The 17,890-nt window shown below is 38.5% G+C and overlaps 1 protein-coding gene across 1 annotated transcript in view; it reads left to right on the top strand.

The window, feature by feature from the left end:
• Window positions 1-563: 563 nt before the first annotated feature.
• Window positions 564-17,890, top strand: part of CPLANE1 (ciliogenesis and planar polarity effector complex subunit 1) — an 85,023-nt gene continuing 67,696 nt past the window's right edge. Inside the window, exons 1-16 of the mRNA XM_054583998.1 lie at window positions 564-706; window positions 2,285-2,412; window positions 3,434-3,562; window positions 4,741-4,876; window positions 4,991-5,110; window positions 6,060-6,292; window positions 7,020-7,126; window positions 8,076-8,232; window positions 8,649-8,752; window positions 9,901-10,083; window positions 11,800-12,049; window positions 12,433-12,588; window positions 12,741-13,510; window positions 14,094-14,302; window positions 14,507-14,587; window positions 17,092-17,256. Coding sequence (XP_054439973.1) covers window positions 3,482-3,562; window positions 4,741-4,876; window positions 4,991-5,110; window positions 6,060-6,292; window positions 7,020-7,126; window positions 8,076-8,232; window positions 8,649-8,752; window positions 9,901-10,083; window positions 11,800-12,049; window positions 12,433-12,588; window positions 12,741-13,510; window positions 14,094-14,302; window positions 14,507-14,587; window positions 17,092-17,256 — 2,752 coding nt within the window. The 5' untranslated portion in view covers window positions 564-706; window positions 2,285-2,412; window positions 3,434-3,481. The remainder of the gene's footprint in view (window positions 707-2,284; window positions 2,413-3,433; window positions 3,563-4,740; window positions 4,877-4,990; window positions 5,111-6,059; window positions 6,293-7,019; window positions 7,127-8,075; window positions 8,233-8,648; window positions 8,753-9,900; window positions 10,084-11,799; window positions 12,050-12,432; window positions 12,589-12,740; window positions 13,511-14,093; window positions 14,303-14,506; window positions 14,588-17,091; window positions 17,257-17,890) is intronic.

The raw sequence follows: 17,890 nt of genomic DNA, 5'->3' as shown, positions 1-17,890 counted from the left end.
GGCGGACTGGGCCAGGAGAGCGGCGAAGGCAGCGAACACCGTGCGGTGAATTAGCGAGCCGCTAGGATTGCGAGGACGCACGAAGCGCTTCCAGTTGCCCCCTGATCCGCGGAGGGCAGTGAGCAGCTCCGCGACCTTCGGGTCTGTGCCGGTCTCCACTGGCGGGGTGACAGCCGGTGCGTTACTCAGTGGACGGTTGTGAGACGGCTTCCTGGGCGGCGCGGCACAACACCCGGGCACTCAGAAGCCGTGGGCCCGAAGCGCGCCGGGCCCGAGAAAACCAGGACCTGCTCCAGCTGCGGAGCCGCGGGGGAGTGGGCGGGGCGCGGGGGTGGGCGGGGCGACGCGCGGAAATAAAAGCCGGCGAGAGCAGGCTGCAGCCCGCGAGCTGCCGCGGAGGACGAGGGCTGGAACTTGAGGAATCGGGCGGGGGTAGGAGGAGGAAGAGAAGGAGGAGGAGGAGGAGGAGCAGGAGCAGTGCAGATCCCAGCCCGCGCTCCCGGCCGGCGGCGAGCCGGCGTCCGGGCTGTGCTGGCGTCCCCTCCCCGCCCCTCCCCGCCTCCCTCCGTCGCCTGGGCACTGGTTCGCGTCTGGGTGGCCGGCTGGGCCCGTGGCGGTGGTCCTCCCGCCTCCTGGCCACGCTGCCTGCTTGGTCCTCGGCGTCGCCGCGCGGTTCCCGCCCCGGAGGAACCCGGCCTTGGCGGAGGTAACTGCCCGCAGATTCCTGCCCCGCACGGTCCCACCGCCTCCTCACACCAAGGGGCCGCCTGCGCCCTGCGGCTTCTCTGTACCCCCCCACCTCCCTTCCGTCTTGCACGTCCGCGACCTCCCCAGCCCTGCTGCTCGCGGCCCCCTCCTCCTTTTCCCCCGCCCCGCCCTTGGCCTTCCTTCCTCCTAGGCCTCCGGCCTGGTCCTCCGGCCGCAGCATCCTTGGGCCGACGGAGGCGCGGGGCTCCCAGGGCCAGTCCCCCACCTCCTGTCCTGTCCCCCGTGGGCACCTCCTGCTGCTGAGGCCCTTCCACAGAGTCCAGGAGAAAACCTGGGAGGAGCCTCTGGGGATGACTTGTGCGAGGTGGTCGTGGGGAGACTCCCGTGTTTGGCGTTAGGTGGTGATTAGTTAGTTGAACATGGAGAAACGGACGTGATTTCTTTTAAGACGCGTGTGTGGCAGAAACCACAGAAGCACTTTGATTAGTGCTTGTAAACTGCATTGGCCCAATGTGTTAAATAAAGGTACTTTCTTGGGTGGACTTCATATTTTCTCTTCCTAATATTTTGTGAGTGTGATGAGATTTTTTTTTTTCTCCCATTAAAGAATCTTGTTTGGTGATGTTTATTATTGTGAGGAGCATTACTGTTTTGAGTGCCAGTAGCTGGAATGTTCTTTGCATAATAACAGGCGGTGAAAACATCAAATCCCGTAGGGCACCATCCTCACATCTTGAGCTATCTTTATCCTTTACCTTTTAGATGGAAAGCTTATCTCTGAGTATACCTCTGGAGTATTTTAAAGGAAATCCCTGGCATCAATATTTAAGTATATACTGTATTCCATCTCTAGGAGAGGTAAAGACCCTTCAAAAACACTAAAAACTGTAATAGAATTACCACGTGCCTCCAAAAGTAACATTAATTTCTTGATGTCATCAAGTGCTCAGTCCTGTTCAATTTTCCTGTTGTCTTTTTTGGACTTGAAATAATTTCAAGTTTACAGAAAGGTTTTAAGAAAAATGTAAACTCCTACACTGTTATCGAGATTGACCACTTTGTATTTTAATTAACATAATTCCAAAAGTCAAAATTGTACAAAAAGCTGTTTTAAGAAATATCGCTCCTTTCCTAGCCTTTGGACTTCCTTTGCTCCACTCTTAGTAGTTAACCTATTTTATTATTTTTTGTTTTATTTATTTTTTTGTAAAATGATGCATTATTTTCCTCTTCTTACACTCTTTTGCACTTTACTTATTTCAATAATGTATTTTAGAAATCAAGTTCACAGAGATTTTCCTTATTCTTTTTAGCAGTTGCCGAATATTTTTTCCAACTGGTTTATTTCAATTGAGGTCCATAATAGGTTTTCATGTATTGCATTTGGTGTATGTATCTCTTTTTTTTTCTTTTTTGTTTTCTTTCTACCTGTCTATGCATTATTACATGAAAAATAAGTATATAACAACTTCCATCCGTCTTCCCTTTTACAATGCTATTTATTTGCCGAAGAAACTAAAATCATGTATGCATTTTCTATTCTCAGTCTTTTTTTTTCTTTTTATCCTTACCCAAGGACATTTTCTCATTGCTGTTAGAGAGAGAAACATCAATATGAGAGAGAACCACTGATCAGTTGCCTGTGGTGTGTGTCTTGACCGGGTATCATATGTGCCCAGATCAGAAATTGAACCCACAGCCCAGGTATGTGCCTGACCAGGAATTGAACCTGCAACTCTTTGGCTACTGGACGTGCTCCAGCCAGCTGAGCCTTGCCAACCAGTGCTGTTCTCAGACTTTTCCTGACTTTCATAATGTTAAAATTTTCAAAGGTTACATATCAGGTTTTTTTGCAGAATGTCCCTCCATTTGGGTTTGTATGACATTTCCTTGTGATTCAGGTTGTGTCTTTCACACATGTGTCAGATATTTTTCTCATTTGTCTGTTCGTAGCACATGATTGTCATTCATCCCATTACTGAGTATTTTCATTTTGATCAGTGGATTAAATGGAGTCTGCCTGGCTTCCTCACTGTAAAGTTAATTTTTCTCCTTTGTAATTAATGAGGATTTCATAGGGGATACTTTGAAACAAGGTAAATATACCATTTGTCATCAGATGTTCAATTTATGGACTTTTAAAAATTACACGGTCAGTTTCCTGTTTTGCTAAATGGATTTAAAAATCTATCACTATAGTTAGTTTTGCTGTTCTGATTGTCCTCCGTTTGCTCAATAGAATCCCTTTCTGTACGGCTTCTGGGTCCTCACTCAGCTTAAGCTCCAACACTCTGTGGCAGAGTGTCCCACAGTGTGACCGTCCTCCTAAGATTCTCCTTAGAATGGACCATTTGCTGAAGATTATGCTCTCCTGCCCTTGCTTGGGCTCTAACACACTGTTCTTGGCCTCACTGTAACTGTCCCCATGTTCAGCATGGGGACTGGCCAGGCTTCCTCACCCCCTGTTCTCTCAGGGCTTCATTTTCCTGGGCCAGTTTTAGGCTTCCTTACAATTACAGCTCGGTGGCCCAGGGACATTAACTGCTGACATGGTGACTGTGGTCTTCAGGCGTGGTTATCCCTGGGAATAAGGTGGGGACTGTATTGCCTTTGATCCAGCCTTGGGAAACGCATAGCGTCACTTCCATTTTATTCTCGGTTAAAATAGTTAAGATCCTCAGTAAATATTATGGGCTATTATTATCGTTATTTTTGCTTTTCGCAGCGTCTTGTCACTGTTTTTCCTTAACTGGTCATTGAGATCTTAACAAGCATGGAGGTAAGATTGGAAGTTTTGACATCAACAAGTATCAAGCAGAAGAGACCTTGGCCACGAGTCTGCTGGTTGGGACAGGTGGGCTTTTCTGTATTTGTACAGGACTAGTTGTAATATGTGTTAAGTATGTGCTTTGCCTCTAAGACTGAAAAATGTTCTATGGCATTTAAAAAATCAAATCCATCTTTAGAAGGATCACTTGCCCACTGAACAGGGTTTTGTGTTTGTGTTTTGTTTTTACTACAGTAAGTTAGCTTTTCCAGAAAGTTACAAAGTCTATTTAGAAGAAATGCTTTACTTAAAAATTTTTTTTCATAGTATGTTTAAGATGGTGGAGATGGCATATATCAAAAGGGAATATTCAGTCTGCTGAAGCTTTACCTCCTGGAACAATCAGTGGAGTGTTTCTTCCCATTGTCGTTTTCATGGAGTACCATAGAGTGCCCGTTAGACCTGGGGAAAAAATGGGTCACAATGCACAAGCAACCCAGGAATACCATTCACAATATAGGGAATAGATTCCTCACCTCAGGGAAAGTGGGCAAACCTATAAAAGCCTCTCAGACTTTATTATAATTATTAAAGTTAAGAAATTTAATGTGTCATTTTTGGTAAGAAATTATACCATTAATTTACCTTCTCTAGAACAGTGTCTCATGAACTTTGCAATGGTCAGAATCATCTGGAGATCTTGTTAAAACAAGTGCTCCAGAGTTTCTGACCCAATGAATCTGGGTAGAAGAATATGCGTTTCTAACAGGGTCTCAGGTGTTGCTTATATGGCTGGTCAGGTGGAACTTTGAAAACCACTGCCCTAGAATACATGAAGACAAAGTTTATTCAAAACAGCATACTTTTTTCTAGGCAATAAAGAATGATTAGAGTTGGGGAGAGCAGAAGCCATATCTATTTTAACCTAAGTAAATAATTAAAAAACTGGCACATACTACTGATCGAATTGATGACCCAATTTTGGCTAGCAGAATTGCAAGACACTACTGTAATTTTAAACTTCAGAGAAATCTAAATTGCAATCATTACTTAATTTTACAAAGTAATTTTAATGGAGTATTTTAAGAGAGGATGAAAAATATCTTCAGGTTACCTAATCAATTTTATTGTTCATTTCATGATTTGTGGTAAAAATGTATAATCTTTCTTAAATGTCACTTTGTTTTCCTTTTTGGGGACAATATGGTTAAGAGTTGAATTAACTTCTGGCAACTCTTTGTTCTCTCACATATTAATTCTCTTAGGAAAGTGAGGCTGTTTTCCTTTTGGATGATAAACTCATAAATGAAATTAATTTGCTTTCGGGAAGGACAAAGAAGAAAATTCCCCGTCTGCAGCCTTTCTTGAAGGATGTTATTGTCCTAACAACATCCAGTAATGGTTAAGTAGTACTGATATTTTCAAAAAGATAGATTAACTGAATTTTTTAACAATTTGGGACAATATTAGGGGAAATATTAGATTGTAAGTATTGCATTTTCTTTTCGGAAACAGATGCCTGGTTGGCTGGGTTACTTGTTACAGGAGAGCTTTTTCTTTGGAACAAAGATCAAGATTGTTTGAAAACTATACAGGTGACTGAAAAGCCTAAGGAAATGATTAAAGCTGCAATAGGTGAGAATTTGTTTAAATTGGTTTAACTCGATGAATAGGAAATGAGGGTGAAACATTCTTCTAATACTGTTTTTAAAATCTGTGTGTGTGTGTGTGTATATATATATATTCGTATATATGTTACATGTATCTATTTTTTGGTGGTGTTTATTTGTGATAGTACTTACTGGGTTGGCCAAAAAGTTTGTTTAGTTTTTTCCCTACAATGGCTCTAGTAGTGCTTAATTGTCTCACTGACATTTGAAATAATTTTGTTAGATTGTATTGTGACAGTTGTCATAGCAGCATGCATTTAAAAAAACTTACCAAAATTGGTGAATTTTTGTGTAGCCAGTTTAATATTGAAGGTGGATGAAGATTTACAACATTTTGAGCATATTATGCTTCATTATTTCAAGAAGGGCAAAAACGCAACTGAAACGCAAAAAAAGATTTGTGCAGTGTATGGAGAAGGTGCTATGACTGATCGAACCTGTCAAAGTGGCTTGCAAAGTTTCTTGGTATTGACATTTTGGCCAAATAATTGTTTGCTGTGGGGCTGTTTTTGCTGATGTTTAGCAGCACCACTAACCTCTACCCACTAGATTCCGATACTGGGAAATAGCCGACATACTCCAAATATCCAAATCAATAAAGTTATTGGTGAAAATGAAAAATGTCTTTTATTTTACAGAAAAAACTAAACAGACTTTTTGGCCAGCCCAGTAGATTCATCTTGAAGTCTGATATACATAACATATGTAATAACAGTGGGTTACTAATACAACATAAATATGTGATAAATATTACTGTTTTGTACTTTTAATTTTTAATTTGTTACTACTGCCTTAGTTTTACATCCTTAATGGTGATATCATTCAGGTTTCTTTGTCAGAATAGATAAATTATGTACACTGGAGGGAATTCAGACCTCAAGGTTGGTTTAATTACTTTTTTTTTTTTTTTAAAGTAGGCTCTTTGAGACTGTATTTGTATGTATCCGGAGATGGGAAAAGAGTTCTGATTATAACTCCTTCTGGATGCATATTTCTTTGGGAATATTTGGAATTCAAGAATATCTTATCTTCCAAGAGTCCTTCACTGACAGGCCAGTGGTCCCAGATCATACCGCAAGAAGCAGTCCATTTGCCTTCCACTGAAGATAAAGAAGCTGTAGTGCATGCTGTTTTTGTGAAAAATGAGGTAAAATCCAAACCAGCTGCAGGAACTGGACGCTGGGCTCCGAGAACAGTCTCCTGCAGCTGTCAGGTGGGAGTGGGCAATGGCAGAGCTATAGAGCCTGGTCGTCAGTGTCACGGTAACTGGGAAATTGGTATGGAAAATATTGCTTTATATTTCTTGGTCACATTTGAAGAAATGTTTGTTAGAAATGGTCTGAAATTAGAGCTTCCTCTTTCCCTAGTTCTAATTTTTCCTAGTTTTAAAATATACCTAGGTAAGTAAGCTGTTTAATTCCCAGGAAATAAGATATTCATGAACTAAGAAATGTTTTATATAGCAGCAGGGTGCTCTGTATGTGTATGAATGAACATTGTATTACTCAATCCACTATTGTTAGAAGCTGCAGTTTTATTGTTTTCCTCTGCCTCCCCCCACCTCCAGGGGTAGTGCCCTAATTTAAATAATATATAACTATAAATGAAGAGAAAAATTACTATAAGAATCTTTTTAGTTATAGTCCCAGTAAATGGCAGTGTTTTCTTAAGAGAATAAACTGCACCTTGATTTCCCATTCTAGATAAGCCCCTGGCTCAGAAATAAATTACTTAAGTCCTTAACTTCATGTTAAGAATAAAAATATAAGCAGGATCTAGATATGTGTCATTTTTTTATGATGAGAAATATATATGTTTTATATATCTTATTTTCAGATTAATTATATATTAAAATATACTAAATTTATCTACAGTTATTTGGAGACTGCTGCTTGTGTTCATTTACTTTTTATTCTGGGGAATGCCTGAAGGTGACATTTCTAGCAATTCGGTGGCATGAGAATGTATATACACCTGTAAGGTGAGGTAAATGTTTCCTTATTTTCTATCTCTTCTAAAACATTGTTATCTTTTGGCTTATAAATATATAATAAGATTAGTAAATGAACTGTGGCTTCTAACTTCTGAGACTTTACGAATCCTTTCTTCCTACAAGTATTGCTTTATTTCTTTAGTTTTCATTTTTAAATATATAACCTAGAAGGTTTTTATTTTTTATTTTTATTTCTTTGCTTTTGTTTCCCTCCTTGGAAATGAGACCATGTAAAAGTTAAGGCAGACTATGGTTTTACTTATTTTAAGACTAAAAAGAACTATTTTGGAAAGTAATTCAATAGAATTTTAAAAGGCACATAACTTACTTGATTTTACTATTGTACCAAATTTAAATGCTTTAGAATTTTTATTTAAAAATAGTTTTATTCTAAAACCCAATAAAATAGAAACTGTATTAAAAACATATGCATAAATAAGATTTACTAAAATAGTGTGTTTTTGTTTGTTCTTCTATGTTCTTTTTTTTATACTAACGATTCCATATTAAAGTGTAATTTATATAAAGTAAAATGAACAAATAAGTGTACAGCTGGACTTTAATGAATATAGTTGTGTATACCTGTTTTCATATCAAGTACAGAACATTATCCTGAAACACCCACTCTTCTCTAGTTATTTAATGCCTTTAAAACATTAGCAATAATGTAGAAATATGCGTATCTAAACTGTAGTGGAAGCGGATGTATTTGGGGTTGGCTACGAACATGCTATTAACAAAACTCTAATATTGACTTAGTTGAACTCTGGCAACTCCTCTTTTGTTACCTGAGTGAAACTTCTGAATGGTTGCTAAGAGGCCGCCTAATATATGTGCACATGTAGGAATTCATTTGGACTCTAGTTTTTGCAATGAACTATGTTTTAATTTAAAAATTACTATACTTCCTGTTCTCATTATTTCATTACCTTCTTAGATCATTGCCGTACCGTGTTCACTGGGCACAGCAAGATTGCCTTCTGGGTAGTCTGATTCCTCCATGTGAATCAGTGAAGTCAAGAGGAGCTCTAATTTCTGCCTTTTCAAGAGATGGCCTTACCCTGGCAGTAACTCTTAATCAGAAAGACCCAAAGGTCAGTACATGTAGTCTGCCTTGGAAGTAACCTATAAAAGAGTTTAGTCTAGTGCAGAGATGTTTTTTTCTCACCGAAGATAGTTCTTTATGTTATTTAAATTGATGTTTTTGATCCAACTTATCTTTGTGGCTTGGTAAAGTTGTTTAAATTAGCTTCCATAGTTTTAAAAACTTGGCCCTCAGAAGCAAAAAGAGGTTAAGGAAAAAGGAAGAATGAAGGGCAGTGTGTTAACTGATGTTCTTAAAATGTGGAATAAAAGAGAAGAGTTGTATGAGTGGTCAGCATTTTTTTGCCAGTTGGGAAAGACTCTTAGATATTTTACTGATATAATAATAGATCTCTAGGTCTCCAGAATTATAACTAATGATTAAAGTAAAATAATTTTAGTGGTTTTATTGTCATTTTTTTTCTAGGCAACTCAGGTATTATTTATTAACACACTGAATTTTGTTACTCTGTGTGGTAGCCTTAAAGGATGTAGCAATAAGAATCCTGTGGTCCCAGCTACACTGGTCAGGTAGGAACTCTTTTGTATTTCTAAATAGTGTTTTTCTTTTCTTTTCCAAGAGTTTGATAAGTTTAGGTCTCTAATAATTCAGTTGGTGTCTAAATAGGTATTTAGGTGGATTATGCAACTTACTTTCAGCATTTGTGCTTGATAGATTCTAAAAATTGCTTTATAGAGGGAAAGCCTTGAGTGCTTTAAGGAAGGGTCTGGTTGGGTAGAAGATAACATGAACATATCTTTTTTTTCCCTTTTTAATTTCTTTCTACATTGTCCAAGGAGGAGTGGAATCTTGCAGAAAAATATTGGGCTTAATTGGAGAGGCTAAAATGAGGAGACGTGGTTGGGAGGCCATTATGTACTTAGAGGCTGAGGTGCTTACAGCCTTTTCAGCAGAGTGGGCGTTCTCCACATACAGGTCAATAGCAGCACAAGTGATTTTGGATGGCACAAGAGCTACCACTGGGACCTACGGGGGATTATAGATTAGGAAGATTTCCTTGGATCTCCTGAATTCCCTTTCTGAACACTTTTCTATGCTATTCTCTGAATTTTCAAAGTTTTTATGTCAATCCATCCTTGTCTCTTCATTTCCTTTCTTTCCCCAAAAGTTCCTTTCTGAGAGTATTACTGGTCTCTGTTCAGCAGCCTGTTTGACTTAGGGCGTCCCTCCTTTAATGAGGGGGAAGGCACTACGTCTTGTCTCCATGAAACATTAGCATCAGCAGACAGGGCGCGGCGATGGCGGCTGCTAAGGGGAGCCCGCCGCCGAGCAGGCCTGCAGCACCTGCGGAGCGCTCTGGCCTGGGGTCAGCCTCTGTGTCTCTCTGGAGACCTCAGTGGTGGGTCCCAACAGGGTTAAAAAGCATTCTGCTTAAAATGTGAGTGACTAAAAAGCTTAGCGCTTTCAGGGAATATTTTTCTTTTATGATTTGCTTGTGAATCTAAATTTCTCATTGCTCTGTTGTATGGAGTAAGCATTTATTAGTTAATTCCTGTTTTTGGGGGGGAAAAGAAATACACAGAATGTATGTGGCAGTTGCCTGCTATCCATTCTTTTGCCCGTATTTTTTGAAGTGATTCACTCCTGTTTGGCCATTATAAATTGTCAAAGACTCTGCATAAAATACTTTCTAAACAAACTGTCTTGCTTTTTCTAGGTCCTACTGGGTAGGTGATATCAGCTGGACTCATGATAGTCTTTTTCTGGCTTGTATGCTCAAGCGTGGCTCCCTGCTTTTACTGACTTGCCAAGGTGAATTGCTAACATTAACTACATTTGGTTGCTCTATAGAATTTGGGCCAGCAGAATTTATTCCTCTTCACCCACTAATAACATATAGGTGAGACATTTGAATTGTTTTAATTTGTTTACAGAAGTTTTTCTCTTTTGGTATCACTTGATTGTGTGTGTGTGTTTTTATAGTTTCATCTTTCAAATTGTCATATTTTTCTGAATCTGCATCTCAATATCTGTTTATTTATAGTTTTTTTTATTTCTTTTTGTGGCTTAATCCTGGTGAAAATTTGACATTGTGACTATGTAAGTATGTTATTTAAATACTCAACAGCACTAAAAATTTTATTTTCTTTGATATAAAAGTTAATAGAAGTATATCCTTTATTTTGAAACTAGAGTACTTAAATTAGTAACTCAATATAACTTGGCACATGGGTTTATCTCCTTTTTTCCTAAATGGAAAAAATTTTTAGAAATGAATAGACTTTAGAAGTTAGCCAAATTTAAATTTTTAATTGTGAGATGGAGTAGCAGTTTGGCTTTGGAGTCAGATCAAAATCTGAATCGTGATTCTTCTACTTATTTATCATGTGACTTTCGATAAGTTATTCTTTGAGCTTCTATTTCTTTTGCTGTGAAACGAAGATGATAATAATTGGTTTAGGAAATAAAGGAAGATAAAAAAGTGCAAAGGCCTTTGAAATTAATTCATTCCCCTTGCTTTACAGAAGAGATGTGTATCCTTGAGATTATATGTAGCAAAAAGTGATGCTTAATTTTTAGCAATAGAAAATTCTAATGGAAAAAATTGTCATCTCCTTTAGTGAGAGTATTTTTTCCTTATTTCTTACGGTCTGATTCATAACTGACTTGAATTGCTTTACATTCTTCTTTAAAATTAATATTTGGGGACCTCAAAATTTTTTAAAAACTTAAAAAATTAAATGTTACAAAACCAAAATAATTATTAGCATTTTAGGGTGTTATCCCCCAAATTAAAAGTGATATAACTTTATATTAATTTCCTTTTAAAACAAAATAAATTATATATGCTATTTTCTAGTTTGCTTTTTTGGTTTAACAGTATATATTATATATCTTCCCATGAAGTCATTTTTAATGGTTCTGTAGATTTGTGGTGTGGCATACATTTTATAATTAACCAATCTTTTGTTGTTGACCATTTGGCTAATAAAATCTACATTTGAATACTTCCCTAACCCTCCAAAATCATAATATATTTTGATTGTCCTCTTTATATTTTAAAGCCCCAAAGTTCATTAGCAGCAATATTAAGTAATCAAAATCAAGTATACCACCATAATAACAAAGTTACATTTATGTGGAAATTCAGTCAAATCAGTCTTAAACTGATAAAATTTTACTTACCACTGTCTTCTCCAAATATTATTCTTAGTTTTTTTCTTTCTCCTCAATAACACCTATACTCATAGCTTATAATAACATTCCTGTAAGTATATTTCAATGTGTGGTAAAAAGGAAAGTTAAATATTTAATTTTCTTAAAGGTGAAAATGAACTGTATTAACTCTTTTATGAAATAGTTTATATAAAACTAGATTAGAAACAAAATAGAGAAAATACTACAGTTTAGGGAAAATAAATATATAAACCTATGTGTTATATTATCACTTTTTTTTCTTATAGATAGTACATATTTAATATTTTTGAATTTAATATGCTTGCCTTTTCATCATTCTGTAACTTTTAATTGTTTTGTTTTTTCTTTGGAATAATAGGATTGTTTTCTTTGAGGTTTTCCTTTTACTAATTCTTGAATTTTGATGTTTGTTTGCTAGACCACAGCAGTTTACATTTCAAGATTCAAGTAATGCTGTAGATTCATCAGCTTCAGACGGTGACCCCATGCGACAGAGATTCTCTGTGAGAGCTCACTCACGCCTCCCCTACCTCGTCATTTCTGACGGATACATGGTCACAGCCCTTCGATTTCTTGATAACCTGTCTCCATCAGTGCTCATGAGATCCCTTCTGCTCGACTCAACCCAGAGGCTTGAGAAAACCTACCGAAGTGTGAAGTTGTCTAAGGTAGTGTGCCTTTTGATATCATTAGTAAAGGTTGACTTATTTTTTCAGATTTAAAACTATCCTGCTCTGGTAGGTGTGGCTCAGTGCATTGAGCGCTGGCCAAGCAATTGAAAGGTTGCCGGGTCAGTTCTCAGTCGGGGCACAGGCCTGGGTTGTGGGCCAGGTCCCTGGTTGAGGGCATGTGAAAGGCATCTGATCGATGTATCTCTCACACACTGATGTTTCTCTCCTTCTCTTTCTCGCTTCCACTCTCTCTAAAAGTAAATAAATCTTTAAAACTATACTGATGTTAATGTCCTTAGATTCTATATAGTTGTCTATAGATTTTTAATTGCTTGGAATAGAACTGGTGATAAAATTTTGTTCTTGGAAATCTTCTATAGCCAAAAGGCAAAGGGCTGAACTTGCGATCACTGGATTCCCTAAGGTCAAGCCTGTTGGAACATCAAGGAGCTGAACATTCAGCTGATTCTACTGTCCCCAGGTTCTTGCAGGAAGAAGAAACAACAAAGTTACATGGAGAACCAGCAGATTTCCAGGTACTTAGTGACAGTGTTTTATTCACTTTGAACAGTTCTGTATTGATGTTATGCCAAGAAGAGTTTTGTTTTTCCCTTGTTAAAGGGAAATTTGAGAACACCAAGTGATTGTTTGTAAAGTACTAAGTATAATTTTTCCACTCATGTTTTAGGATTTTGAAGCAGAAGAAACTAATGAAAGCACATACTTTTCAAACAACTTATCCTCTCTTTGGAACCAGAAAAACGGTCCATTGTTTAGTAGTGCCAAGGAGGGAAGATTGGAATTTGCGTCTATGTTTGATACATTACATGCAAAGGATAATACTGAGGAGTCAGACAGAACCGTTACAGAACTGCATTCTGTCCAGAAAAATCTCCTTGCAGCATGGACTATAGGAATTTCAAAAAATGTGTCAGAAAAACATTTAATGTTAAATTACACCGTAGTTTGTATTACTCATTTTTTGTACATTCTTCAATTTATAGAATGCCCTTTCCCAAAACTCAATCTTTTTTCAAGCAAAAACCCAAGACAAAACGCATGGGTACTTTGTATCTTTCAACTTTTCCATCAGTGCTTATCGGTCCAGCCTTGGGATTTGAGGTCCAGACAAGCGGTGGCACCCTTGGTAAAGCTGACCTCAAGTACCGTAAAGCTGTTGCTGACACTGCCACGGCAGGGTCTGTTGTCCTCAGAGCGGCTTTTAGCCTGTTTTCATTTACTCAGAATGGTAGCTGATAATTTAAATGGCACATACAACCTTCAGCCCGAAGCTACTTCAGCATCACCTGATGGAAGTAGAAGAGCAAATCAAGACTCATTGGTGGTACCTATTTTTCAAATATTTCAAGATAGTAGTTCTCAGAAAAACCGGTCTTGGAACTCATCTTTAAAGTTTCCTCCTCAAGCAGTAAATCTTATTCAACAGCCAGGACACAGGTATACTTACTTTAATATTCAGGTACCATCAGCATTACGGATTATTTTTTCCTTTAAAAAAAAATTGAGCTATAATTCCCATACTATAAATTTCACTATTGTAAATTTCACAATTTAGTGATTTTTGGTATAGTCGCCAGGTCATAGAACTATTAGCACTAATTCCAGTATATTTTTATCACCCCCAAAGAAACCTTGTATCCATTAGCATTCAACATTATATATTTTATTTAATCTGTATTTTAGGACTTAGGCCAAATGTTATTCAACACACATTTTATTAGTCTTGGGCAACCAGATTACTGCTGAGAGATTTTGGCTTAGGTAAGCACTATAGGAAAATGACCAAAGATACATAAAGCATTTGTGAAAATTAAAAAAAATATATATATGAAAATATATTTTTGATCAGTGGACTTTGTGCTATATTTAAGTCTGATCAGTTTGTATACGAGCATACTTGTATGTTACTGCATCAATGAAGAATGAAGGTCAAAAACAAAGGCTAAGCAGGAGACTATACTGATTCTTATTATCTCTAGTCTGAAATTTGGTTTTGATAATTATCTAATTTTGTGTGCAGGTTGATTGTTCTCTGGAGAGTACTGTATAATAAAACTTTATGGTATCAAACACAGTTAAGTCGAAAAGTTCCTACGGGTGACAGACAGTTAACTGAAAAGGTGGCACACGAAGCATCGACTGTCCGGTCCCTGTTATGTCACATACAAGCTGAGTTACAGACTGCAGGAGTCTGCTTGAACCCAGCCTTGGAGCTCAAATCCATTGAGGGTCAGTATCTTATAAACAATTTCTAACTGCATGAATAAGCAATACACTGTATAGCTAGCTAGGCTTTGATCTTACCAGTTGGTTACAATTTTTTGTTTTTCCAAAATTTCTGGCGGAGCTGTATCCTCTGAGTTTTAAAACAAAGCAAATTTTTATGAAGTAATGTAATTATCCATAAATAATTGTTGGTTGAAAACGTTGTAGGTGAAGAGTGTTTCCTGTTAGGATCATATGAAAAGTCTGTCCAGCTGTGGAAGAAAGCTCTGCAAGAAGCCCAAGAGAACGGTAGGGGATGATTTAAAAATAATATTTGCCATGATATCAGTAGGAATGCATTTTAGGCATGCTCTGGACCTTAAAAATAATTGAAAATTTCTGAGTGCTCATAATTTCTTAATGCTCCAGTAGAATAATATATTGTAGGATCTTTGCCTGTCAGATATACTTATTTAAAGTTAGTCTTAGTCTTGGAATTTGTAGAACCAAGAATTTATTATCTATAGGTAAGTCTTCTGTCCTTTTTTTTGTTTGTTTTGTTTTTTTGGGGGGGCTCGTGATGGAACCTGTGATTGATTGTTGATGGGGGAAAAATGAGATTTAGAACCTAAATAAAAATATGTGTTTTTTTGTGTGGTTTTTTTTGTGTGGTTTTTTTTTTTTTTTGTCATTTAGAGGGACTGAAAGTATCTAAATGAGGCACTGGGTCAAACATTTTATCACCTTTTACAGACTTAGAGAAACATGGGGTTCAGGTGCCATACCCATTAGTCACTTGACCTTAACAAGTTCCTGTGAGTTAGACTCACTGTTGGGTTAAGTGTGGGCTACACGGAGTTTCTGATGAGCATGCAGGGCTGAGGCCCCTAGAACCTGGTGATAGCTGCTGCGCTGGGGGGCTGAGGGTGTGACTGCAGTTCGGAGCTGGCAACCTTGGAGCTAGCTCTGACTGCAGCTGCTACATGGTCGGGCTTGGCCAATCATCAGATACGTTTTCTGACTGCTGGGGCTCTGTATGTTTCATTCATTCATCTACTTAGCCAGTCTTTATTGAGGGCCTGCTATGTGCCTAGTACTGTGTAAGGCCCTGGGAATAAGTGAAATAAACAACTTCACCTGCAAGTTCCCCCAAGAGATTATGTACACAAGGAGCACCTTCCTCATGTCCTGTGGCAGGTGCTGGGGAAGCACAGAGGAGCATTTCCGTCTGCGGCTGGGTGCACATCAGCTCCAGGAACACTGGGAGGAGTTGGCATTGAAATGGAGTGGAAACTGGCCAGCTGAAGAACAACAGGGAATGGTTTAACAGAGGAGGTAGTGATCCAAAAGCAAAAAGGCATGAGAAACTATGGCAGTTTGGTAAACTGCAGGGCGTTTAACAGGACTAGATTATAGGACCTGTGTGTAACGTTGGGGATAGGGGTGAGGGCTAAGGTGAGAGGTAGACAGAGAACAGATGGTAAAGACCATAGTGTATGTGGTACCTAGGGTTCAGGTTTTATCCCGAAGGTAGAGGGATCAGTTAAGAAAATTTATGTATGAAAGAGAGCTTTTCCAATAAATATAGGCCATTTGGAAAGATCACTTAGCTATACTATGGAGGAGTGTGGTATGGAGAAGTGGGTTTTGCCTAGAAACAAGAAAATTGGTGTTTTGAGGAGGTCCTGAAATAAAGCAACGTCAGTAGTGCTGGAGATCAGGAGTCAAATTTGACAGATGTTTAATAGGTTTGAGCAGTCGGACTTTTAAGAGGTCTAATGTAGTTCCCAGATCTGGGACTGTCCAGACGGATGAAGAAGAGCGGCCCTCAAGGAGCAAGGAGTGTGAGGAAGGGTTTTCCTAATGGATTCTGTTGTGGGCCTCTTCATTCCCACTGTGTCTGTGAGCAATGGCTTCAGGTGATGAGGCCGAAAGTAGCAGTGGCTTCGCAAGGAGGAAGTCTACGTCTTTCTGATTGAAAGGACAGTTTTTCTTCCCCAGCATCCTTAGCGCACTGCTTGCAGTCTTAAGGCAATAATGTAAGCTGAGATAGGTAACAGCTCCAGCCATTGCCTGCACATTCCAGGCAGCAGAAAGGAAGAAGGCAGGAAGGGAAGAAAGGGTGCTCCTGCTAGCTGAGTTTACCCTCTTTATGCAGCTTTTCTTGAGGTTCACAATATTATCTCTTGGTTCAGAACATAGTCATGTTTCCATATGGTCACATGAGTAAGAAATTGTGGTCTGGGTGCTTTGAGACCCCAAATAAAGTTGGAATTGTTTTACTCGGCAAGAACGGATAAGGGACAGGCAAGCAGCAGTCTCAGTCCTAACCAGCCTCCGGATGTGGTCAGGAACTCCTGTCTTACTGGTTAGTGTTTCTTCTCCTTGGGGAGTCTCTGACATCTGGTTTATGTTCGTATGTTCGTATGGTTTCTTGGCCGTCGGGGGGTCACCATGTTCCATTCTGTTTCTGACCATGTGTATTTGAGGTGGATGTTAGTGGACTTTAGTGTAGAGATGATGAGGATTTGCAGTGGTCTTTGGATAGAATCTTGGTCATTCTAGGGCCTGATGAAAGAAAATAAGGCAGTTCAGAACTTAAAATGAAAATAGACTAAGCATCGCTCACCTAATTTTTAAAGAACCTTTTATTGAAGTATGAAACAGATACAGAAAGGTTCATATAACGAGAATGTACAGCTTGACGAGTTTTCACAAACTGAACACTCCCAAAGTGTCTACCTAGCACCCAGATCAAGAACATGACCCTACTAACGTGTTTTTAATGTAAGCTTTATTCTCTCTGGTTTAAGGAGGAAGAAGAACCTGTTTTCTTCAGATACGCTATTACCTTTCTCTCTTGTACTGCCACCTGTATAGCTACAATTTAAATGATGCTCAAGGACTGTGTGATCAGCTGGTAAGAGAAATACTGACATGGTCCCACCTACCTGTAAAAGAAAATGAAGATAGTTCAGGTATGTGTTTCAAAAATCAGTATGTGTAATCTTATTACTTTGTATTTATAGGTTTAGGTAGAAAATTGTTTTTACATAAAAGTTGGTGGTTCTGTCCTATTAGGGTTAATTTTGGACTGGCAGCTTCTCATCAGCAAGAGCCTTTTCTTTTCTTTTCTTCCCCCCCCTCCCCCGCATTTCAAACCTTTGGATTTCCAGAACTTTGCAGTGATGGCCTGCTGAACTGATCTAATTGTTTCCTCGCAGCCACGTTTGTTAGATATAATATTAGGTACTTAGGTATTTTTTCTTAATAAATTTATATTTCACTGTTTAAGATGGTTTGGTAAAGTGAAGAAAATCCCTTAGTGAAGTATCCTGAGTCTTTTAAAAATCTGTTTAAGAGGCTACAGAATATTTGGATTGCCATTGTAAAAATAGGTGCATTTGATTAAGTGTAGCCAGAGTAAAGGATACATATGAATGAACACAATGTGCACATCAGTGTGTCTGAAGGGCCCACGCAGTTCATGCCAACTTAGTTTCATACAGTTTTAGCCACTGTTGATAGATTTTTTACTCTTTGTGATTTTAATGTTTTTAAATTTTTATGTGCATTATGGAAGTAATGCATATTTATTTTAGACAATTTGGA

Source organism: Pteronotus mesoamericanus, unplaced genomic scaffold (assembly GCF_021234165.1).
Source record: "Pteronotus mesoamericanus isolate MK-2021 breed Mesoamerican mustached bat unplaced genomic scaffold, CSHL_Meso_final contig_75, whole genome shotgun sequence".
Lineage (NCBI taxonomy): Eukaryota > Metazoa > Chordata > Mammalia > Chiroptera > Mormoopidae > Pteronotus > Pteronotus mesoamericanus.
This window is presented reverse-complemented; position numbering and strand designations above follow the sequence as displayed.